Here is a 25,465-nt window from a genome sequence, read left to right as displayed (position 1 = left end):
ACTGAATCTTGGCCCTTGACCGAAGCTTGAGTGCATTAAATTACTGATTTAACAAAACTGGTTATCTGATTTTCTCAATTCCTCTTAGACTGTTGTAGGAAGAGACTGGCAGTAATAAGGGAGACACTGCTGGCACATTGAGAAATTTCTGGGAAGAGGGAGGCGAGAACAGCACATTCACAAGAGTGTAGGAGATTTAATGTCAAGCAATGCACATTTCAATATTACCCTGTTGGGCAGCCTGATGCAGCAAGTTGAGAGACTCTGGGAGGGGTCCATTTCTAAACTGAAACCTGACAGCTGAGACTCTGCAGAAATAGATCCCGCCATCCATGCTGGAGGCAGTTATTTGGCAGATAACGTGAACCCTTTTTTGATATAAATTATAAAATATGATGTGATATGATATAAGTTGTGAAACATTGATGAAGTTAAACGTCTCTCTTCTTTACTACCATTATAATCATGTCCTATACGCCTCCTCATACTCTTAGAATATTATGTTGAAAATATGTTTTACTTTCCTCCACTTTGTGAGCTTCACAATACCACAGGGTATGTGTTTATATGCATATACATACACACACATATATATATACACACACACATGCAGACACACATGAATATGTATGTATCTTACTGATTTATCCATCTGCAATGGCATAGATTTGATTTATAGTAAAATTTCAATGCTGCATTTCCCCTCCCTCTCCTCTCTTGAAACGTTTGTTCATTGGGGTAGTCCTCTTAGGCTTTGCTTGGACATGCTTTCGCCCAGCTCTCTTTAACATTTGTTTATTGGGGTGGTCCTCGTAGGCTTTGTTTGGACATATCTTCCCTCCTACTGTTAGGTAATAGATGTAGTAGCCCCAATTCAAAGTTTTATCTTTTCTTTCCATACACTAACTGTGTGTGTGAGAGAGAAAGATTTGGGAAGTGAAGAGAATCCAGTGAGAAGATTAGGGGAAAAGCGCATTCATCGAGCATGGAGTTTCCAATTGCTGTTGTAGCTTTCAGGAAGTCCATGGTTCTGGTAAACCCCCCAGGCTTGATTTGAGGTGCCTGGGCAGACAATAATCTCTCTCCCATCCTTGGGAACACAGGTGCCCCCTAGTCCAACTTCAGTTGTCTACAAAGAAATCCTCCTCACAAATCCACTCTTATCTCTATTGTCCCTATGCTATATACTCTTGAAGCATTGTGAACTCTGGAGTCTGTCATCAATTGTATCTGGTACCTGTAAAAATTTCAACTTTCATACCCTGTTATCTATATAAGGAACTCTTACCTCTTTAACAAATGTTGGATTCCTTTTTTCCTTCTATATATACCCAACAGATTTCCTAGTACATGATACGTGTTCAATAAATGTTGGCTAAATTTAATAACAAGGACTCGAGACTCCACAAAGACTTGCTGATGGTCTATTATTCATTTTTCTATTTCTTAGGTTATAAAATGAATCTTACCAATCAAAACTTGTTCTTTATATCTGCTTTCTTTCTATATTGCACACACACACACACACACACGCATGCACACTATACCTTCATAAAAAAAATGAAAAAATAAACTGCTTTTCTTAAAATCACAGATAGTTTCTTAGGTTTGGAGGAGATTCTAAAGGTTATCTGGCACAATCACACATACAGTGTCTATTATTCATGCTCAGCATTCTTGATATATTAATAGAATCACTCTCTTCTGCTCCCTCTTCAATTTCGCTATAGCAGAGCAGCAAGGGAACAACTCAAGATGAGGAAAGAAGTAAGAAAGTGAGGACAAGGGTTTTGGTTAGCAAAGTTTCAACAAAGGATAATGTGTTTTCTCATTTCTTCTTATAACTTTAAAATTTCCTTGGTTGCCTACTGTGATCAAAATATTGTTAAAATATACTTACAAATGAACCTCTCACCTCAAGGAATCTAATTAGCGATCAATTGCAGTTTTAGGGTAAATATAAGTAACTATATTTAACGTGCATCCTCACTTTTTTCTGTTTTCTATACAGTATTGGTTTCCCAATTGTATTCACACCTATTTTTTTGTGAGAGTAGGCTGAAAGGACCTACTATATAACAGTCATATCACATTTTGTAAGATACAGAAACTGAAGTAGTTCAACATCACTAAAAGAAGATATAGACAAGTACCATTGTGTTTCTGTGAGCATGGTAAAACTGTATTAAAAATAAACTATTTCGTGGTTTGGGGAAAAGTGTAGTAGATTGTCATATTAGGCGGATAGTCCATTGCAGAATACGATACACTCTTCACCTTGAATAGAATCAATAGGAAATATTTTTATTTATGCACATATATATTAATTCTATCAATAAAATGCTTAAAATTTAAAAATGCCTATTTGATAATTAATGTTAAATGTTGCTAATTCATATTTCTCTTGCATACTTTATCCTAGAACATCTGAATTTATTAATCCTTTATCACCTGAAGAGTTTTTTATTCTTCTGACCTCACTTTAAATTACTAGCCCTAGTAAAGTATAGATCAAGCGTATTCCTCTTGGTGCTTATACACTAAATTTAATACTTGACTTGGTGGTAATGTGCATTAAATCAAGGGTTTCAGAAGCACCTGTTTTGGATGAATTTTCTCTTTACTGTATTGTGTTCTATTTAATCCCAACTTAGTCTGCCTGATTCTCTCGACCAAAAAGCAGAATCAATGCCTAACCTTAAAATCGGAGATAATTAAAGTGCATTTTGACATCACCTTTAAAGTGATGTCACCCCATTCTTCTAATACAAAGTAACTCCTGAGGTCATCACCTTTTACAGATATGAGGAAAGTGAAGCTTAAAGAAGGTGAGGAAATTTACCTAGGACTACTGAGATTATTAGTCCTTGAGTCAGGCCTGGAATTCAGTCATATTTATTATATCAATTTGCAGTCATATTTTTCATATTTACCACTTTAGCCCCAATCATAAAGATTTTATGAAATGAGAAAAAAAATATAAATAAAACTAAATATTTTGAGGTTTGTTTTATGTAAAAGGAAATATTTCATGGTTGAAAAGGATCAGGTTTGGAATTAGAAAAATGTGGTTGCAAATCCTAATTCCACGACTTACTATTTGTGTCACCTATTTAACCTGAAACAGAACATGCCTATATTCCATAATTATCATGAGAATTAGAAATTAGGAAAAAAAATGTAACGTGCCTAGTGTATTTACATCTGGTTTAATGTTATCATCATGATTATTAATTTCAGAATGAAGTATGCCAGTTTGATCTACGTCTAAAGATTCACATTTGTGTCATGCTTTCAGGTTGTTAGGATCAGACTTCAGAAATGCTGATGCAGAATGCAAGAGACAAACCTGTTGCATTCTGGTGATGAAATCTCTAAGGACAGGCTTCTAGATACCTGCATAGTGGTTAGGAGGGTGTGAATCTATGAAAGGTTCCATGGAGCCAGGAAGCATGACCCTGAGCTAAAAGTTATCTAAAAGTCAGAAGAAAGGAAATGCACCAGGATTATAAGACACAGAAAAGTTTGAATAAACACAATCTAAACATATAAATCACCAAACACAATGTAGCCTTTTTTTAGATAGAGAAAGAGAAGGAAAAAAAATCATGATAAAGGGAAATGATCAGAGATAACCCAATAGAATAATATACAGGTTCCCTTAGGTATATTTTAGGAAGGATGTTTTCACAAAAGACAGAGCATCGAAATGCAGTATTGTCAATGTAAGTGTGGGATCAATATTCACCTGTTGTCCTATTTTTTTTTAATAAATGAGGCAAAGCAGATCGTTTATTTTGACCACAGTTAAGGAAAAGACTGCCACCTGGTGAATATTTGAGGCTTTCGAAAATACATGTATTAGTTTCAAACATCTGGCTGGCAAAAACTTAAAAGTATTAAAAATACTTTAAATTATTTTTCTTTACTTTTCAGTAGATTATAATTTTTTCACTATGCAATATTAGCAGAGGTTTTGTTAAAATGCTATCAATAAAATTACAAATTTCCATGAATTTTTTCACAATTTTATTAACTGCATCTTTTATAGGTCACTTAATTCATATTAAAAGTTACCCCAAAAATATGAAACAAAACTATGAACCTATGATCTATATTTCTTGATCTATATTTCTTTGGGCTTCTTTTTTGCTTAATTGTCTAGCAAAATGAATTTAAAATGACATTGTAGGATGAAAATAATACTAATCAGTTTCTTTCATTGTACACCTGATCCAAAAAGCAGAAAGTAGGCAAAGGTTGTTTTTCAATGTACTGGCACTGTCCTGGGAGTCTTTGCTTCTCCCTAGGATTTAGATCCTTCAGTATATTTTCTGTGGGGCATGAGAGGTGAGAAATCGGTCCCTAATTTTTTTTCTTCTAGTAAAATGTTGCCCCCCACCACCTATCCTGATTGTGTGTACGTGTGTGCGCGCACGTGTGTGTGTTCGTATGGGTGTATTTGCACATTAAAATAGAAGTTAAGAGTCTCTTAATGTCTTAGTTGGTTGTGAAAGAACTCGTAAATTGCTAAAATATTTCATTCTTTAAACATTTGAATTTAATAGAGGAAAAACTCCTCTTCTTTCTCTTCCCATGAATTTATCAACATCAAATCAAAAATCTGTATGATATTTTCTTTAGTTTTGAAAAAGAAAAGCCATCGTTCTATCAGGAAGAGTAAGAATATCCCTCCATCAGTGTTCTCTTGCCTGGAAAGCCCTGCTGTATGGTAACATGATTCTCTGCGTATCTTTTTAAATTAGCTTCACACTGTCAATTCCTAGAATTTTTCCAAGTGTTATTTCAGTTATTTTTGTGCAGTCTCAGAAGAGAACTTTTTAAAAGACAACTTATTTTGGTAGCACTCCTTAGTTTTATAGCCACATTTTTAATCCTAAAGACTAAGTTTTTGTGGTCTCACCTTCCCTGACATGCTTACAAATCAATACATTGTGTGATATCGGTAGTTCATATTGTTATCCTCATTTACCTTAATTTGTTAATTCTTCTTTATGGAGTTTTTCTCACTTTAATTTGTTCCCTCCTAAGATTACTTGTATCTAAAATAATAAAACTCTTATCAGCTCTTGATGTTGCATTTGGGTCTTTTGAAGTAAAACTATTTTTCAGTCCATTGAACTGTGATGGTCGTTTTAGGTATTACTATTCCTTTGCAAACTTATGAATGCCAATCTATTCATTAGGCATAAATTGCACTGTAAACCAAATCTTAGTCTTTTTTGTTTTCTTCAACTGGCTGCATAATTCTTTGTACATCCTAGGTACTAAGTAATAGTTTTGGGAATGGATAGGTAGATGGATGAATATGGTAGATTTTAAAAAACCTTATAATTGTTCATGAAAGTAAAATCTGGCAAAGCGCAGCCTGGCAAGATTAAGTCAAACATCACAGGTCTTACAGGCTTTAGTGAAGATAACAGTTCTGGTTTGGATCACTTCCAGAATGAAACCAAGATTATTAATACCCTTGTTAAGAAATTATGTGGGAATATACATTTTTTCTTCAATTTGGCCTGTACTACATGACAATGCTGCCTAATATTTTAAGCGGAGTATGGGGTTCTGAGGAGTCTTCCACACTTTGAAAAGATGGTCCCATATATAGCATGCAGTCTTCTTTGCAGAGCTTGCAATAATCTATACAAGCCTGTATTTGCTAAAATATATATATATAAAGACTTGCTCCCAATTTTCTCTACAAAATACAAATATCTGTATGCATATATATACACATATATATGTTAGAAAAATGTGGATGCAAATCCTAGCTCCACGACTTACTATTTGTGTTACCTATTTAACCTGAAACAGAACATGCCTATATTCCATATTTATCGTGAGAATTAGAAATTAGAAAAAAAATCATGTAAAGTGCCTAGTGTATTTACAGCTGGTTTAATGTTATTATTGTCATGATAATATGCTGAATGTAGATCTCTGGGGAGTGTGTTTTAGAGTGAATTTTATTTTCTTTTTTCTTTTGACATTTTAAAAATCTTTAAGCAATAGAATATACAGCTTTTTAGCAGGATAAAGTCAATGCTATCTCAAGGACTATACTACTTGGATGTACCACAAAAACAAAAGGCAATGAATGAGAAGGAAATTATTAAATATACTGGCAGGTTAAACATAAATATAGATTTGTTTCTTGGAAAATCATTAATTGTACAGTATTCAACTAAAGAGACATAAAATGTAGAAATCTTACACCCACTCAACAGACTAGTTCCTTCAGTATTCGTAATCTAAAATTTTATTTAATATTCTGAAATTTACTTTCTCATTAATAGAAAAATAAAAGCAATTACAGTCATTTTCTGTATCTTTGTTTTTAATATTATTAGAATAAAGCTTACTTTCTCCTCCTTATATTTATAAATCACTCTGCCACTGTATAAGCACTTTCATCATGTTAAGGTCACTTAGTCCTGTGAATAGTGATGTTTTCTCTAAAGGTGAAGCTGGCGAATGATGTGGTCAAGGCCATGTGGCTAGTTTGTGGATGAGCCGAGATCATCTAACTCCTCAAATTTATCTCAATTCCTTTTGAAATAACTTACCCAGCCACACGTCTACTGTTAGCCAATCATAACAGCCAGACATTCAGACTTCCTACCCTACACGTATATATCTGACTTTGCTGTTCCTTATTCACGAATCATTCTAGTTCCCATCCTAGCATTTTGGACCAGCACATTTTGTCACCAGGATATGTTATCCATATATTTCCTCTGCATTTCTCACTCCCAAAAAGGGTCCATAGGAAGTTTTTGATTATTTTCTAAAATAATCAAATTTGGGAAAATCCCTGAAAGCCAATTTTGGGAAAAGTCCTGAGAGCCAATTTTCCACGTTTAGCATAGATTTGTTTTAAAAAGTTTGGTTAATTTCATATGCAACAGTGTATTACCATAAAGAATTGCTGAGGCCTCATTCTCTACACATCCACATGCTCCATATTCTCAGTGTTCTTCATTCAAAGTGGGTTAAGATGTGAGGATCCATGTAAATCGTTCCTACTTTCCTGCTCCATCCAATTTAGATAATTCTCCCATAATGTATTGTGCACAATTCTAGGAGTCTCAGGCCATTTGAAAATTACAGGCAAGCTTGATAGTATTTGTTTAAAATTAACATATACTAAGATATATTTCACTGCATGTAGGTTTCATTAGAACCTTAAATCGTAGGACTTAACATAATTATATCAACTTTCATTCATTAATATAAATCTACATTAATTTATGTGCTGCATGCTTTAAACAAACCTAATGAAGAAAAATGGAAAATGGAAAAAAAATGATTCATCTTGGTGTGGTTTTAATCTCTAAAGGATTTGTTTTTATTTCAAAGTAAACTATGGAATTATTTGAGTAAGTGTTCATTTGTGCATTTCAAAAAACATCAAATATATCTAGAAAAGAAAAATTTACAAAGCATATAATAAAATTAATCAAAATAATTCTATTTAACACTGAATGATAAATCAGCAAAAGACAATAAGGCACTTATGCAGTCTTCTATATTTAATACAGGTCAACAAACACCCTTCATTTATATTGGAACTGAATCCTTTTGGAAAGCAATTTAGTAATATTTAGTGAAAGCAAAACCAAAGAAAAAATTTACTCATATTCATATACTGATTCTCTCATGCAGTCAAAATACAGAAGATATTAATATACACTCTAAAATTCTAGGTGGTAACTAGCTAAATTACGGGTATTTTAATTAAAGTATAGTGTAACTATTATAATGATGTTCAAAAGACTTAAATCTATCATGGGAGAAATACATATCAAATAACAGCTGAATTCCATGTGGATTAAAAGAGATCACACTGTATCAGTTTAACATATTGGTGAACATTAAATCTTTTGCCAAGGTTACTGGTTTGTTTGCACATGAGCAAGACTATAAAGCTTAAAGTAAGCAGATATTTAGCCTATAAAAAAATCCTGTGGACATGCTTTGAAGCCTAGTGTTCATTCCCATAAGTTGGTGCCCAATTTTAATGAATTAGTACCTGGTCTACAGTGAACAATTTTGGGGGAAAAGAGACTGATAGATTTGATAATCAAGATGAAAGTAATATTATCAATCTTTATAATGAAACTGCACACAGAAATTAGAACCTGGCTAAAATATTTGAAATAAATATGATAGATCAAAAAGGTTAATATATTTAAGACATCATTAAAAAATCAGATAAACCCTACCACTCAAGGAACTTACTATTTCAATCTTTCACAAATATTTATAATTTTATAAGTATACCTTGCTATCAAAGCCTGAAGAGGACAACATGAGAAAGAAAAAAATATGCTCATCTCACTCAAAAACATAAGTGTAAAAATATTAAGCAAGAATTAGAAAAATGTAGTAATGTATTTCACTGCCTTAACAGATAAAGGTGAAAGAAACACAAGATTCTCAGTAGATGCAAAAAAAAAAAAAAAAAAAAAAGAAAGAAAGAAAAAAAAAACATTTGATAAAATTTGTAGCTATCAATAATAGGGGAAAACAAAACCAAACAAAAAAACTTTAGCAAACCAAGAATGGAATAGACAAAAAATATTCCTTAACTTGATTAAGAGAATCTAACAAAAAACCTACAGTTTATACCATTCTGAAAAGTGAAATATTACAAACATTCATGTTAATGTCAGTAAAATGAGCTTTCTCATTATTACTTTTTATGCAATTCTACTGGAGGCCCTGGTTTGAACAAAAGCAAACAAACAAAAAAGATATGAAGACTGGAAAAGTTAAAAGGTGTGTTCAGATAATTTGTCTACATAAAAACAAAACATCATCTACAGATAAATTGTTGTAACCAATATGAAAGTTTATGAAAGTCATAGCATAAAATATTAATATATAAAATTCAAATGCATTTTAGACACTTATCAAAGTTGGTCTATACATTATGAACACTAGCATCAGGAAATTACAATTAAAATTATATATATACAATTATATATAGAAAAATATATATAATATATACTTATAAAAAGAGAGTATTTCAACAGTAACAAACATTTGAATTGTCTAACCCAAAATTGTGCAAGAGTTTGAAGAGGTAAAATAGAAAACTTTATTGAAAGCCCCTTCATTTCTAGCTGAGATCTGAGTCTCCCTAGCAGGCATCCGTCACACCACTGGTCCTTGTTCATACTCAGCTGTTGCTTCCTTTTAATGTCTCCACCCCAATAGTAATATTCTATGGAATCTCATTGTTTGGAGATTTTAGCCTCAGAGTTACTGTCAGGCTCCTCGACAATGGTGTTATCCAGATTCTCTGACTGTACACCTGGACAATGCTAGAATTACGCTGGCTTCCTTAACCTACTTTCCTTTTTCCCAGGTATTTATCTTTAACTCCATCTTGAGTTAGTCACCTCCTACTATGGCCACCCTTGGACTTGGTATTATCATTAACTATTCTACCCCAACATCACAATTTCTTCCCTGCTCACTCTATCTAGTATCCATGCATACTCTAATATGTTTTGACCCTCATCCCTTGTGATGTTACTTCCCTGATTTAAAATTCAGTGATTCATCCTTGTGGTTTCCCACCTGAAGACAAGCTTGCCTCACTCGTTTTGTAATATTATCTGGTAAAATTACATTTTTGGTTTAGACCAATCTCTGCCTATTGTATGCTTGTACTCAGGTGGCCAGAGAGGGCTAAGGAAAGCATATAACCATTTGAGCTAGTTTCATGCTAAAGTCATGACCACTAATTTCAAGTGGGTGCTCAGTGGTGCCCAGCAATCTTACTACATTTCCTGGGTACCCTCCCACTTGCCTAGAGGATTCATTCATTTTCTCTCTCTCTCTCTTTTCTTCAACAAGTTCCCCAATTCTTTTTTCCTCTTCCTCAGGTGAAGCCTTGTTTTCTATTTTACTAAGAAAATAGCATCAATCATGGGAAAACTTCCATATGCTTCCACCACCATAGCTACCAACCTGCCTCAATATATGCCTTAGTACTTCAGGATTTCACACTCTCCTTATTTTTCGCCTACTTCACCATCTATTTTCTCAATATCTTTTACTGGTCCTTCCTCATCTTCTCCATCTCTAAATTTCAAAATGTCAGACAGTTCAAATTTTCAACAAACTTAACATTTACTTAAATGTCATTTAGTAGATTCCCCTTCAGTGTCATATATACATGTATATATTATATAGTTTTTAAAAAGTGAAGTCTGTGAACTAAACAATCTAAGAGTTAGTGATAATAACCCTCAAGTTCCTTTAGTGATTCATCCTAGTCCAACCTGGTGGTGATTTAAAGTTGCTATTTGTTTGATGTCTCCTTAAGAGTTGTAATATATTTCTCCAGTATTTACCTATAATACAAAAAAAAAATTTAATTGTTATTCCTGATGGATATATAGCAGTACACAATAAAGAAGCAGATGTCCTTTCAGGAAATACACAGCTTAAATTTTCAGCAACAAAAAGCATGCATCGTAAACCTTGACATCTACCTTACAAAATTGGCCCACAAGGAAATTATTGTTCTACCTTTTGGATGAATCAAGCGCTATAATTGGGACTGTGTTTATGTGAGGAGAAACAAATGAATCTGGTCAAACTGAACAAGACAGTTTTCTGGTCTTCTGGTCTTGCTCCTAACAATCCTAGGACTGTCACATAACAGTAGTACCTCCATGTTATTTAGTGATTTATAGATTACAACATGCTTTCACATTTAATCTTCACCACAGTCCTATGGGAATTAACTTTGAGAAGGCTTTGATATATGCTTCTTCAGTTCTTATTCCTTAATGAGAAATATCTTGAACAAATGCCCACATTTGGAAATGAGAAAATAGAAATGTGGGGAAGTTAACTGGCTTCGTCACAGCTAGAAATGGTTGAGGCAGGATTTAATGAACATTTTCCTATTCTTGTTACCTGAGTTGTTCCCACAATTTGCAACTGCCTTACCTAGAAGACATATTATCTATTGATAAAGAATTTAGACTCTGGAATCAGGTTGCATGGATTTCTGTATGACCATGAGCAAGTTACTGAACTTCTCTGAGGCCTGTCATTCTCTTTTGTATAAAGAGGATAACAATAATAGCACATGTAAACATTATTTTGAGGATTGACTGAGATGAGGTATAACAAGCTCCCCACACAGGGCATGGCACATGGCAAGTGTTTCACACAGGTTAGCTATTGCTTATCTTATCATTAGACTCCAAATATATTTGCACTTACAACGTCAATTAATTGAAGTAGTCTTAGCCAGATCCTTGTTCATTTGTATCAATGTATATCCTTTTTCTAAGATAAATCTGTCATTCAATCATAGGATTGTATTTACTATGTGTCCTATATACCTTTTCAAATCAACACTGTAAATCTTTGCTGGTATTTTTAATTCAAAGTAGACTGAAAATGGGCTTCCAATAAAGAGTAGTCTGTGCAATTTCAAATGAATGTTTGCTTTACAAAAAGTAAAAGTAGTTATTGATATTAAGTTATCCTTACTTATACTGGATGCATCACTAACTAAAGCAGGGTATCTAATTTTTTGACTTCCTTGGACCACATTAGAAGAGGAATGTCTTGGGCCACATATAAAATACACTAACACTAACAAGAGCTGATGAGATTATTTTTAATTGCAAAAAAATCTCATAACGTTTTAAGAAAGTTTGCAAATTTGTGTTGGGCTGCATTCTAAGCTGTCCTGGGCCACATACAGTCTGTGGGCCATGGACTTGTACTAAAGCTTGGGTGAAGTTAGGTGTACTTTGTAATGAGAGCCTTTGATGGAAATAAGGGAATCTGCAATTGTGGAGTATGCACTCATCCTCCTAACTATTCTTAGAAACTCCTTTTCTGAAAATGGGTTCCTCTTGACTTGTAGGAAAGTTATAATACCTTCCCTTTCCCCCTTCCTCCATTAAAGACAAAAAAAGCAGCCCATTGACAGTTCAATTGTACAAAAGGACATCATAAAAATTATAATACTAAGATGGGTTCTGAGTGGCAGAATTGGATAAGTGAGAGGGAAAAGGCAAACACCAATTTAAAAAGCTGTATGGAAAGTTTGATGGTGAAATGCTGAAACAATAGGAAGCATACTGAAGTGTAGTGCACAGATTTTAATATAGAGATTGACCTAATTATAGAGGATTTTGCACATCAAATAAAGTAGTTCAGATAGAAATAATACTAAGGACAATGTCTGAAAGAAAGTAGATTCTCAACTGGTGTTTATAGAGCCTAAAATAAGGAAGCTTTATATAAATAATTATTCTACAACTCTCCAGCATGACAAAATGAAACTTCAGGAGCATCTCTCTGGAATGATACATACAACATTCCTGCCAATTCAAATATTCAATGTCATCATAATATTTCACACAAGAATATGTTTGTACAATTTGTTAAAACTTTTCTCTTTTGAAAAACATGGAAGTGATGTCCAAATTTCTATTAGGACACAAAGTGATGAAATAAATGTAAAGAAATATTCTCATTGTCCCTGCTTTTCTGTAGGAAGCATTCCCTGAGGTAAGACTTCTCGAGATTTGTATAAACACCGCATACTCTACCATAAAGCTTTAAAATTTTATCCCTCTAGCTTTCAATGAATGGGAGAGCCTGTCTCCATAGCTTTGCAAACTTGACCATATGATGGACAAATATTTGTATTTCATTATTGTTTTTAGTTGTTTTTCCTTGACTATTGAGAAAAATCATCATTTCTTATATTTCTAGCCCTTTGATTTTCTTCTGTAAAATATCTGCTTATAACTGTTTGTTTGTCCATTGGATTGCTTATGTTTTTTTATTTACATTTTTTTTTCTGTGTGTGATGTTAAGTATGTTTCCTATGTTGCAAATGCATTTTATTGTAGTTTATTAGCTTATTTTTTACTTTATGTATGTATTGTGTCTTTGGCCATTCCACTCAATAATTGTATAACAAAATATGTGGTTTTTCATTCTGTGTTTACAATCTTGCTTTAAGAGCTCTCTATCTCAGGGCAGACAATCACTCTTCTAAAATTGTTCTGCTTTTTGCTTTTTACATTTAAATATTTACCCCATCTCAAATTTGTTGTTATGACGTGAGATGAATAGCCTAACTTTGCTTGGGTAGAAGATTGTTTTAGTGCCAGTTAGTAAATGAACTGCTTTTCCAAATAAATAAAAATTTCACTTTTCACATATAAACTTTAAATATATAAACAAAAGTAATTCTGGTCAAAATTCTGTTCAAGTGATTCATCTCTCTCACTATATTCTTGGATTATAGTCCCAATTTCATATTTTTTAGCCATTCTTGGATATATATTCCTTCATATCAATTAATATAACAATTTTATCAAGTTCTAAATAAAACAATCTAAACAAAAATATTCTAACGAAATGGTACTAAATGCATATATTTATTATAAAAAAATCAACATAACTCTGATATGAGGTCTTCTTTTCCACAAACAGAATAATTTTGCTATGTTTCTGATTTTATTTTATGCCCTAATAAGGTTTTATTTTTTCTATAATCTATTCACACTTATTATATCCATTGTCACTTAATGATGTCCAACTTTTATCATTCTGTATGTAATCAGTTCTGTTATTAAGTTGTATTACTAATATTAAGAAAAGTATAGATTTTTGTACTGCATGTGCATGTCAAATTAAGCTTTATTAATACTTCTAAATTTGAAATCTCTGAGTTTTTCAAAATATATGACCATGTAATCCACCAAACAGGAACAGATTGTCTTGTTTCTTAATATTTTATTTTCTAATCTTATTGCATTATGTAGAAAGTCCAAAATAATGATGAGTAAGATGGTGAGAATAAACATTTCCATCTTATTTCTAATTTTAATGAAAAAAGTTTTCATTCTTTATTATGCATTTTGCTACTGGTTTTTGGTAAATAATCCTTATCATTTCTAGGAATAGTGACAAAATTCTTCAAACACTGTTTCACATACAATATCATCACATTGAAAAATATTATTTACCATAATGATTGATAGCTAAAAATATCATAATTATAAAAATAATTTGCATTTTTGAAATAAGCTCTACTTTATCCCTTTGATACACTGTTGGATTCAACATACTAACAATTATTTTAGTGGTGTCCTTACCAGATAATTTTACATTTTATTTTAATTTTTGTTTGATCTTTGTTGATGTAGAATAGGATTTCTTACTTTGTTAGCAACTAAGACTTTTGTTTATTGCTCATTTAAAATACAAAACTAAAGCAGAGAACTGCAACAAATAAAAGTAGTTATATATACAATGATTTTAAAATAATATGGAAGCCAAAAGTCAGTAACTTACGTGAACAGGCAAATTACCCCTAACTGAAATATAGAGGCCCATATGTCAAGTAAATTAAGGAAGATCTATGTTGTACCTAAGAGACTCAGTAAAATAAAGTGCTGTTTTTTAAAAATGTTCCAACCTTGAACCCTACCCACCCATTTGGGATTTCACCAGACTATATTTAATTGTACATAATTGTTATCATTACTTTAACCAAATACTTGGAAATACTATCGGTGCACAGACTCATCATTTTGACTTTTCTCTAGGTATTCTTTATCTTTCAGTAACTTTTATTTACATTTTAGATCTTCTGCATCTTTCCCCAAATCTCCAGAATTTTTCCGCATGAAGTAAATATGTGTGTGTGTGTGTTGTGATTTATTTCTTCAACTTGATACTCTAAGACATCCATGATAATACAATATTCTGTTTTTTTAATACATATAAATGTAATTTTGAAAAAATTTCAAATATCATACCTTCCTTTCTAGAAAGTCTTCCTAACTTTCCAATCACTTCTCCTACAAAAAGACTATCTGCTTGGTGCTTTCCAGTTAAAAATTGTATTTGTCTTCCAAGTCTAATTTACTTAGACTTAAGAGCTTCTTAACTTAGGGATGTGCTAAATAGAATTCAAAGATATCTGTGAACGAAGATGGGAAAAAATATATCTTTAGTTTTACTAAATTTCACGTAATTTCCTTCAATTATGAATGTAGGCCAAAAATCAGTTTCACTAGCCGTGCCTGTGTCTTTGTCAATATATTTTCCTATAGATATTTTCCTATCATATCACTATTACACTATATATCTGATATACCTATATGTTTCTTATTTCAAAAGTAGTCTGTCTTCTAGTATAACTTTTTACTTAATATACTAATAGGCATATATGTTACCACATTGCATATTTGTTTTTCAATATATTTTAAATATATTTAAATATATTTTTATGTATAATACTATGATTTTGTTTAGAAACAGTATTCTTTCTGAATTAGGGTCCACAGGCTGCTTCAGATCTCCAAAGAAGTCCATGGCACACAAAAATTTAAAAACTCCTGATTTAGAGCCATATGTATATAACTGTGCCAAATTTCTTTCAAGCTGTTTATTATAATTATTTTCTGGATCAATGTTTCATCAGATGTCAAATCAAACTATTAGTGTATTTAGGCCAGTCACAGTGGCTCACGCCTGTAATCCCAGCACTTTGGGAGGCCGAGGCGGGTGGATCACCTGAGTTCATGGCCAAGATAGTAAAACCGCATCTCTGCTAAAAATCCAAAAAACTTAGCTGGGTGTGGTGGTGCATGCCTGTAATCCCAGCTACTCGGGAGGCTGAGGCAGGAGAATCAATTGAACTTGGGAGGCGAAGGTTGCAGTGAGCCAAGATCACGCCATTACACTCCAGCCTGGGCGACAGAACAAGACTCCGTCTCAGGAAAAAAATAAAAAATAAAAAAATGAAAAAAAATAATGTATTTAAAGTTGCAACCACACTGAAGAAGTAAAAAGCACAAGAGTCTTTGCTCTTATCCACCAGTTGTCATGAACATTGTGGTAAATTATTAGTTCTAGGCTGAGACTAAGAAAGAATTTTTTGTCTGTGTAAGTGCAAATTTGAATTCTGTTTAGTCTTTCAAGGCAGAAGTTTGAGCCTAAACTAATACTTTTGACTTTGCTTCGATAAGATTGTAACCTAACTTATTCATCCACCTGTCCATCCATGCATTCATCTGTCGATTTCTTCATTCATATGACATCCACTTGCTTTTGTGCAAGTAGTTTGTGCTCATGTGTATATATGTATGTGTGTGCACACACACTCACATACATATACACACATATGTATATAAATTTGGGTTCTAAATTTCTGTTGTCAAATAAATTTTTAAATATAACTCTATATAAAATTTTAAATATAACTTTAAATTGAAATTTCTTGTGTTGATTTGAATTAGAAATCAGTCTCTGTGTATGAAAGAGATACATTTTATACTTATTATACTGAGGGTTTTTTTAAGTGTTGCTTTTGATATATTAGAGCAAAACAATGATACTAAACACAAGGGACAACTAAATAATTTAGCACATTTTTATTGAAGCCCTTGAAAAAAGAAACACCTTTTTCATAAAGTTTCTATTATTTTACTATCATCTAGAACTTTAAAAAGGCATTTGAGTCACAGAAATTTCATGTTACAAGGGATATTCCTTTGCATATAAAAAATGCCCCTTAATATCTTTAAGAGACTTTCACAGGATTGTATAGCTAATTAAAAATAGAGCCAAGTGAGTGCACGCCTGTAATCCCAGCACAATGGGAGGCTGAGGTAGGAGGATCACTTGAGCCTAGGAGTTTAAGACCAGCCTGGCCAATATAGTGAGATGCTGTCCCTACAAAAATATGATCCAGGCGTGGTGGTGCTGTGCCTGTGGTCCAGCTACTTGGGAGGCTGAGGGGAGGGGGATCACTTGAGCCTAGGAGTTTGAGACCAGCCTGGGCAATATAGTGAGACTCTGTCTCTGCAAAAAATAAAAAATTATCCAGGTATGGTGGTGCTATGCCTGTAGTCCCAATTACTTGGGAGGCTGAGGGGAAAGGATTGTTTGAGCCCAGGAAAGAGGTGATTGGTGTTTATGCCACTACAGTTCAGCCTGGGCCAGAGAGTGAGATCCTATTTTTTTTTTTTAAAGAGCCAGGTTAGAATATGTACCCATTTATTCTTAAAATCTAGGGTACACCACACAGTATTATGTCAGCAAACTTTTTACTCAATATAACCTATTTTGTAAAAAATGAATTTAATAGATTGAATACCCTTAAATTGTATGAATGTCACTTCAGAATGAATTTCTCTCCAAAAATTTTGACTTCAGTATTAATAATGGTTCAAACACGTATATTTTAGTGACAGAGATAAATTTCTATGACGTATTTGCCGTTACTTTTAATGGCAAAAGTTAATATGTATGGGTAAAACATCAGACTCTGTATTTTAAAATAGGTGCTTCAGATTGGTGCTGAGTCACTTCAGGGTGAAATATGTAGATACCTTTTAAGAATAGCAATCAGTTATAAGTTAATGGATTACTTGTATACGTCAATAATATTTAATGCTGTATGTTACCAAATAATACAGTTATTAATGTAACTAGTCTTGCAGTAAAATTGAGAAAAAAATGTTGAACAGATAAATTTATAAAGTTTGGACAGAATAAAAGCCAAAGCAACCTTATGGTTAGTTACGCAATATAAAAAACAGGGGGATTTATTTGGTTTAATTTCAGGATCCTCTTTTAATTGCCTCTTCTACTATTGTTATAGATTGCTGACTGAAATATGTGATTCAGTAACTTGGAATTTATTTTTAAAAAGTAGTTTGTTTGGAGTATGTGGTTTGCTTCTTAGTAACGCGAGTGTATCATTTAATGCAAAAATGTTTTCCTGGGTGTAATGCCTTTATGTCTATAGATTTTACTTCAGCAAAATAAAACACAGTGTGATTTTCATCTGCAGGGTTATGTCCTTAAATATGCTAGATGGAAAACTTTATAAATTTAAGAAGAAAAGTTAATGGAAAAGTAATAGTTATTGAGTGCCTACAATGGCCTATTTATTTTATGTGTTAGAAAAAGGTGCTCTTCACTTGTAACAATGGAACCACTAAAGGAAGAAGGAAGAGTACATATGGGAGACACTGAGTAAAGCAAAGGAGAGGGATTGAGATAGAAAATAGACTGTGTTGAGAACGAAGCATGACAAAGGGGCAGCAAGCCCATTTTCTGGGTTTTCTAAATGTTTCTGAGGTCAAATGACTTCTATTTTAGACTTCCAGCCTGGGCGACAGAGTGAGACTCCGTCTCAGGAAAAAAAAAAAAAAAAAAAAAATCATTTGTATAGTATTATTATACTGTGCACGCGCGCACGTGTGTGTGTGTGTTTAGGGAGAGAGGAATTTTCCATTATGTTTGTAGAGGGCAAAACACATTTTTACCAACCAGCACATTGCCTTGTATATTGCTCATGTACAGTAATTATTTGTTAATTAATTGAAAGGCATTAAAGTGACCTGATTTATTGTTATAAGATTTAGTGAAGTTATTTTCTTTATTTTCTTTTTTGTTTGAGCACCTGCAAATCTGTAATCCTGGGACATAACATCTGAAATAAGCTAAATGTACCAGCCATCTAGGGAAAAGGACTGGGGAATTTAAGTCTCTATATACCCCAAAGACCATTTGTGTACAAATGAAGGGCTGTAACATTAGGACATTGTGAAAGGAGAGCCAGGAAAACTTACCGAAGAAAAAGGGTCTGGGAGGGGGAGGGGGGCAAAAGTGGTGTTTTGGTCTTTCTAGAGAGAGATTCGTTCCTGAGAGCAAAATCTTGAGGGGTTCACTTTAGCTTGCATTGTTTCACTATCTGTGATCTGCCCTTCCTTGTCGTCTGAGATTGACTCAGTTTCCAATTGGAAGGCTTGGAAATCTGATTTAGTGGCTTCGCCCTACGGAAATGGCAGTCACCTGTGTGCAGAATAAATCGATATGCCATCTATGGAACACCACCTATCTGCTAGGCACTTTGCCAAGTAGAAAAAGAACGGCAGCCTGAATGTTCTAATGCTTCCAAAAGAACAGTTTGCATCTGCAGTTTTCTGCTCCAAGTATGTCAATGATTCGCTTCTTGCTAAGGAAAGTAAAATGTTGCGCAGTACCATATTCTTGTTAGTATTGAACCAAAAAACCTATATTTAGCAAATAATTGCTATGTTCTAGGGCTTATAGCACATTTCTACAGTTATTATTGTATTCTAAGTCTGTCAGTCCAATATAGGATATATATATAAAGCAGAAAAACTACCCTGAGATTTTGGAAAGTACTTGGCAAATTTTCAGAAATGAAAATTTCAGATTAAAATTTGGTTATCATCGGATGTGACACTGCACATATTCATTTCTTACTTTTCTGTGTATTTCTCATGATACCTACCATGATGTTGGATTTGAAGCAAATAAACATTTGATTCAGTTTGCTTAGGAGATACAGGAAATCTGTGTTCCACTTTTCTGTCAAATACGACAGTCATCTCTGTGAGGATTTGAACTGCTTTATCTTCAGTTTTCTTAATTCTCTACATCTAATGCAGTGCCAGACAATAGACTCAGTAAATATTTGTTGATTCAATATATGAATAAATTATTGAATCAATCAAAGTAATTATAAACCATTTTAAGAAAGGGAATTTCCTGAAGAGGTTGCTATATTAGAAAAATCACATTTGCAGTAGTGGAGGGAAAGAATTGAAGATCCAAAAGACCCATCTTTTTCTTTAGAATGGTTTACATTTTATATTAATAATTTTGTAGTAACCATAGGGTGCCCCTTTCCTTTATTAAAGCTTCTATTCTATTAGCTGGTTAACCATGAAGTCTTTTATCAGACCCTTCTCTCTCTTTCTCTCTCTCTTTTCTCATTTTCAAAGCAAAAATAAAATGTACATTTTCCTACATTTGTGTATATTTCGAATAGCATCTTTGAAATTAAAAGCAAAGGAAGCAGGATTGAGAAGCGGAAGTCATGATGCAGAGCTGACGAATGTTCCTGCCACTGTAAACAGGAGCTCCAGAGGATACGGCTGCCTAATAAGCCATGCCGTATGCTAGGTGGAAATAGCTGGGCCCTGTCCATCAACTCTGCTTGGTCCTCCATTGTTCCTGTGTTTTAAAACGGAGGAAGAACCTGGACCAGTTAGCAGGTGGAGGCTACTAGTAGACTACATTCAGGAGGAAAGCATTCTTATTCTTTTAATGAAGAAAACTTCACATTGATACCAAAACTTGATAAAGACAGCACAGCGAAGATTAGAAATCCATCTCACTTAGGAAAATCGATTCCAAAATATTTCTCATAAGTGGGAGTTGAACAATGAGAACACATGGACACAGGGAGGGGAACATCACACACTGGGGCCTGTCAGGGGGTGGGGGACTAGGGGAGGGACAGCATTAGGAGAAATACCTAACGTAGATGGCGGGTTGATGGGTACAGAAAACCAACATGGCACATGTATGCCTATGTAACAAACCTGCACTTCTGCACATGTACTGCAGGACTTAAAATACAAAAATAATAAAAAAATTAAAAAAAATTGCCAACATAAAAACATTATGCATTTGACCATGTGGGAATAATTTCAGGCCAGAATGTTTCAATATTCAGAAATGCGTTAATATAATTTGCCATACTTTTAGGACTAAGGAGGACAATTATATGATTATATCCATTGAAACAGGAAAGGCATACAAAATTAGAAAAAATTCAACACTCATTTTTGATAATAAATAAGAAATTATTTGTATATGGCATAAATATAATAAATAAAACCAAGTATAATTGCAGTGGCCAGACAAGTTGGTGTAAGTGCTTAAGAAAACTGTGTGACAAGAAAATTCCTTCCCAATATACAGGATCAACATACACGTACATTTTCCTCTCATTTTCAAACCAGAAATAAAATGTGCATAAGAGCAATATTCTTAATGGCCCCAGCCTGCAAACCACAAAAATGTCATCAACGATGAAATGAAATAAAATAGAAATGGAAGCATTTTGCAGAATTGAAAAAACAGTTTTTGCTACTAATAAGAAGAATATATTTCAAAGAACTAAAGTTGAACAAAGAAAGCTAGACATAAAGAGCATATATTTTGTGATTCTATTTATATAAAATTTGAAAAGTGCGTGGAAGTAACTTATACTGATAACCATTAAATCTGTGAGTATATCTGAGAAAAGGAATAACTGAGAAGAGTAACAAGTGGGAGGCTTGTGAGGTGCAGGCACTCTTCTAGGTTTTAATCTGGGTTGTGTTACCTAAGCATGTTCAGATTTTTAAAAGTCATCAAGCTGTATATTAATATTTATGCATTTTAGTATATGTATGTTATACTTTAATAACAAGCATAAAATGAACAGTGACAGCAATGAATCATAATATATTAAATAAAAGAAAGAATTCATGGGGTCACAGCAATATCCCACAACAAAAAGGAGAAGAGGGAGAACTTTCATACATAGAAGAATGCAATATAATAAATGTAGAAGTGATGAGAGAATAAGAAAACCTCAGGCTTTCAAAAACCATGTAATAATTGATGTAGGCATGTAGTTAGTACTCCATAACAGGCAATTATTTTCTTAAAACACTTTTGTTCGGTTTTTATTGTCTTCATGCAATCGGAGAGGATGCAAACCTGTCTCTGGAGACCTAGATAAACATTAATATTTTGCCTGCCTGACTGAGTCAGGGTCCCAGCAGAGTCCCCCGTGGAGTCCAGCTAAGACAATCAGTTCCTGATGTCTAACAATCTATGACCAGCTGGGTGCCAGGCAATTAGTGGTAAAGACAACATGTAATGTTAAATTTAGAATACATTTTAGAGTAAGAGTAAGCTCTAAATTAATTATAATTATATAATTTAAAAATAGTTATTTATATATTAGTCCATTTTCACAATTCTGTAAAGGTACTACCTGAGACTGGGTAATTTATAAAGGAAAGAGGTTTAATTAACTCACAGTTCCATGTGGCTGGGGAGCCCTCAAGAAACTAATAATCATGGCAGAAGGCAAAAGGGAAGCAAGGCACATCTTACATGGCAGCAGGAGAGAGTGAGATCAAGAAGGGGGAAGTGCCAGACACTCATCAAACAGCCAGATCTTGTGAGAACTCTCTATTACAAGAACAGCATGGGAGAAGTCGTCCCCATGATCCAATCACTGCTCACCAACTACATCCCTCTATACATGAGGAGTACAATTCAAGATGGGACTTGGGTGGGGACCCAAAGCCAAACCATATCATTACTGACCAATCAATTCTTATGAGTGGATCTATAGAATAGGTCCACTGAAAAATCATTTTCAAAAATAAAGTTTCTTACAAGAGATAAAAATTAGATATGTTTATAGTTATAAATGTTCTTATATTTTTAAAAATTAAAATATGCAATGGTTTATTGAGTATTAAAACTCAAACAGCAGATTTATTCTTGGTATATTCTCACATATTTTAATAAACTTACTATATCTCTCTTTAATACTTCTACACTGTTATTTTTTGAAAAAAAATGTGTGCTATTCAGTATGGATATATTATACTTATTTTTAAAATAAAATTTTCTGCAATATTCTACAAAGATGTATTTTAAGGTTAATACATTTTAAATTCTTAACAGCTTAAAAAGCATAGAAATACAAGATGAAATTGTAGTGAAGCCAGAAATTACCTGCAAATTACATCTGTCACTTAACTATACATCTAATATAGGAAATTATTTAGTTATTGTTTTGTCTTCCCTCATTGTCTGCCACAGAAAACACTAAAAGGACAGTAGTCCCCTCATATCCAAAGTTTCGCTTTCATCAGTTTCAGTTACCAACACTCAACTGTGGTCCAAAAATATTAAATTGAAAATTCCAGAAATAATACTTAAGTTGTAAATTTTGTACCATTCTGAACAGCACAATGAAATCTCGAGTGGGCCCACTCCGTCTTACCTGGGACGTGAATTCTCACTTTGTCAGGCAGAGGCACACTGCACCCACTTGATAAACCTGAATCACTTAGGAGCCATCTTGGTTATCAGATTTACTGACACGAGATTGCAGTGCTTGTGACCAAGGAATCTTTATTTATTAGGCCTTCATAGTGGCCTCAAAGTGCACAAATGTAAAACACTATCTTAACAGGCAGTGTGGTCACCCTAGTATTCACAAGCACATTTCAAAAAGTGTTTATTACTATCTTCACTATTAAATGATTGCATACCTCTGTAAAGGAACTGTTAAACAGATCATTTCATTCCTATTATCTTTAGTGTTTCTGGTGAAACCAAGAGATATCCTATATGACCAGATGACTTTAAAGTGTATGTAATTATCCACATATAAAAATGCACCTATATTTAAAAGTAGCATTAGTGAAGTGTCATCATGAGTGTCGTTTTTCTCCACAGGTTTTCCTCTGATCCTTTTGTGGTTTCCTTCATTTTTCCAGCAGCATATTTCAATGTGACGTGCATCATCATTTTTTCTGCCATGCCTGTTTAACTGCCCTTATGTAGCATTTACTTTTCATAAATGCCTCTATGGCTTTGTGCCAGCAAAAATAAAAAACTAAAAGTGCTAAAGCAACATAGTGCAGTGCAATTCACTCACGCTTGGTTGTCAGACAGGTGAATTGGTGTTTATTATATAAGGTCTTTAAAGTATATGGAAATTGCAGGTCAAATTGCAGGACTTCCACTTACTCACAGAGGAACTACATCCATAAAATGTGAATAATAAAGGGTGAGGGTTAATGTACCTAGCAGATGCTTACTAAATAGCGGCTATTATTATTTTCATCGTTACCATCCCTAGAGTATAACCCAAAGGAAGTCGCGCATAAACACATCGGTGACCTGACTCAGTGGAATTCACATTGCTGACTTGACTCATTGCTTGGCTTATTTCTAATAAAACAGTAATGCTAGCTATGGAGCACCTCTTGTCATCTGGAAAATACACCCGAAAAGCACAGATGAAAAGAGGAAGCATGAGGCCAGCCCACTTATTTTTATTGCCACATTTAGTCACTAGGCTGAATGATAGGAAAGCAGAAGCTAAAACACGGTAAAAACAAACAAAAGACAAGACCTAATTGAGGAATTAAAGGACTTCTACTGCAGAGAAAGAGCTTGGGTTTAAAACAAATCATTAGCTGTTTTTGAGTGTATTTCTTGATTATTTAGGATGTCAACATCTCTGAGAAAGCAAAGCAAAGGTTGTCAGCCAGAAAACAAGTTGGGTTTATTTAAAAGAAAGAAAGACTTTCATCGAGTAAAGAGTTTCCATAACCACCTATTTTAAAATGCTGTAAAATGTCATAACTCAGATTAAAAAAAGAATAATGTATCATATTGGAAAGTTTTTTTTTCCAATTTTGTCTCGTCTTTTGTAGGGGAAAAGGCCATATCTCTCCTGCAAAAAATAAAAATAAAAATAAAAAACCTGGCCAAAGGCATATGAACCCATTCCATATTGCTGTAGCATGGTGTATGAAATTCATGGGCTTGAACAAGTGAATAAACGTTCATCACCTCTGCCTTTTTTTTTTAGGTGCCTCCTATACTGCTTGATAAGCAGTTCTCTGAATTCACTCCGGACATTACACCAATCATTTTGGCAGCCCATACAAACAATTATGAGATAATAAAACTCTTGGTTCAGAAAGGAGTCTCGGTGCCTCGACCGCACGAGGTCCGCTGTAACTGTGTGGAATGCGTGTCCAGTTCAGATGTGGACAGCCTCCGTCACTCCCGCTCCAGACTCAACATCTACAAGGCCTTGGCCAGTCCCTCTCTCATTGCGCTGTCAAGCGAAGATCCTTTTCTCACAGCCTTTCAGTTAAGTTGGGAGCTTCAGGAACTGAGCAAGGTGGAAAATGAATTCAAGTCGGAGTATGAAGAGCTGTCACGGCAGTGCAAACAATTTGCTAAGGACCTACTGGATCAGACAAGAAGTTCCAGAGAACTGGAAATCATTCTTAATTACCGAGATGACAATAGTCTCATAGAAGAACAAAGTGGAAATGATCTTGCAAGACTAAAATTGGCCATTAAGTACCGTCAAAAAGAGGTGAGTGTTGCCAGACTTGATCCATCAAAATGCCATAGAATTTAATCACACACAGTGAAGCAAACTGCTACTCACAAAATTAGTTTTGAGTTTTAGAGCATTTTCTATTCAGCTGTAAGTGGATGACATTTATTGTCTGCTGAATTAATAATTATGAATCACATTGAAGAGTGGTAATAGATGGTGTAATAATTGATGGTTTTGGCCTCTGTGTTAAAATGTACACATTGACTATGGTATAATGGAAAAGCTAATGAATTTTAGTATGTCCAGACTGAGATTTCCGGCTCTGCTATTTATAAGTCTTGTAACTTTAGAGGGTCACAGACAAATTTCCTTAAGCGTCAGTATTCTCACCTGCTTAATGGATTTAATATATATATATATATATATATATATATATATATATGATTC

At 33.7% G+C, this 25,465-nt stretch overlaps 1 protein-coding gene across 1 annotated transcript in view; it reads left to right on the top strand.

Annotated features, from left to right (window-relative positions):
• Positions 1-25,465, top strand: part of TRPC4 (transient receptor potential cation channel subfamily C member 4) — a 217,997-nt gene that overhangs the window by 86,154 nt on the left and 106,378 nt on the right. The window contains exon 3 of the mRNA XM_007960191.3: positions 24,533-25,051. Within this exon, the coding sequence (XP_007958382.1) occupies positions 24,533-25,051 (519 nt within the window). The remainder of the gene's footprint in view (positions 1-24,532; positions 25,052-25,465) is intronic.

The sequence above is a fragment of the Chlorocebus sabaeus genome, chromosome 3 (assembly GCF_047675955.1).
Source record: "Chlorocebus sabaeus isolate Y175 chromosome 3, mChlSab1.0.hap1, whole genome shotgun sequence".
Taxonomy (NCBI): domain Eukaryota; kingdom Metazoa; phylum Chordata; class Mammalia; order Primates; family Cercopithecidae; genus Chlorocebus; species Chlorocebus sabaeus.
The sequence above is the reverse complement of the archived record's forward strand: the minus strand, read 5'-3'. Positions and strand labels throughout refer to the sequence as shown.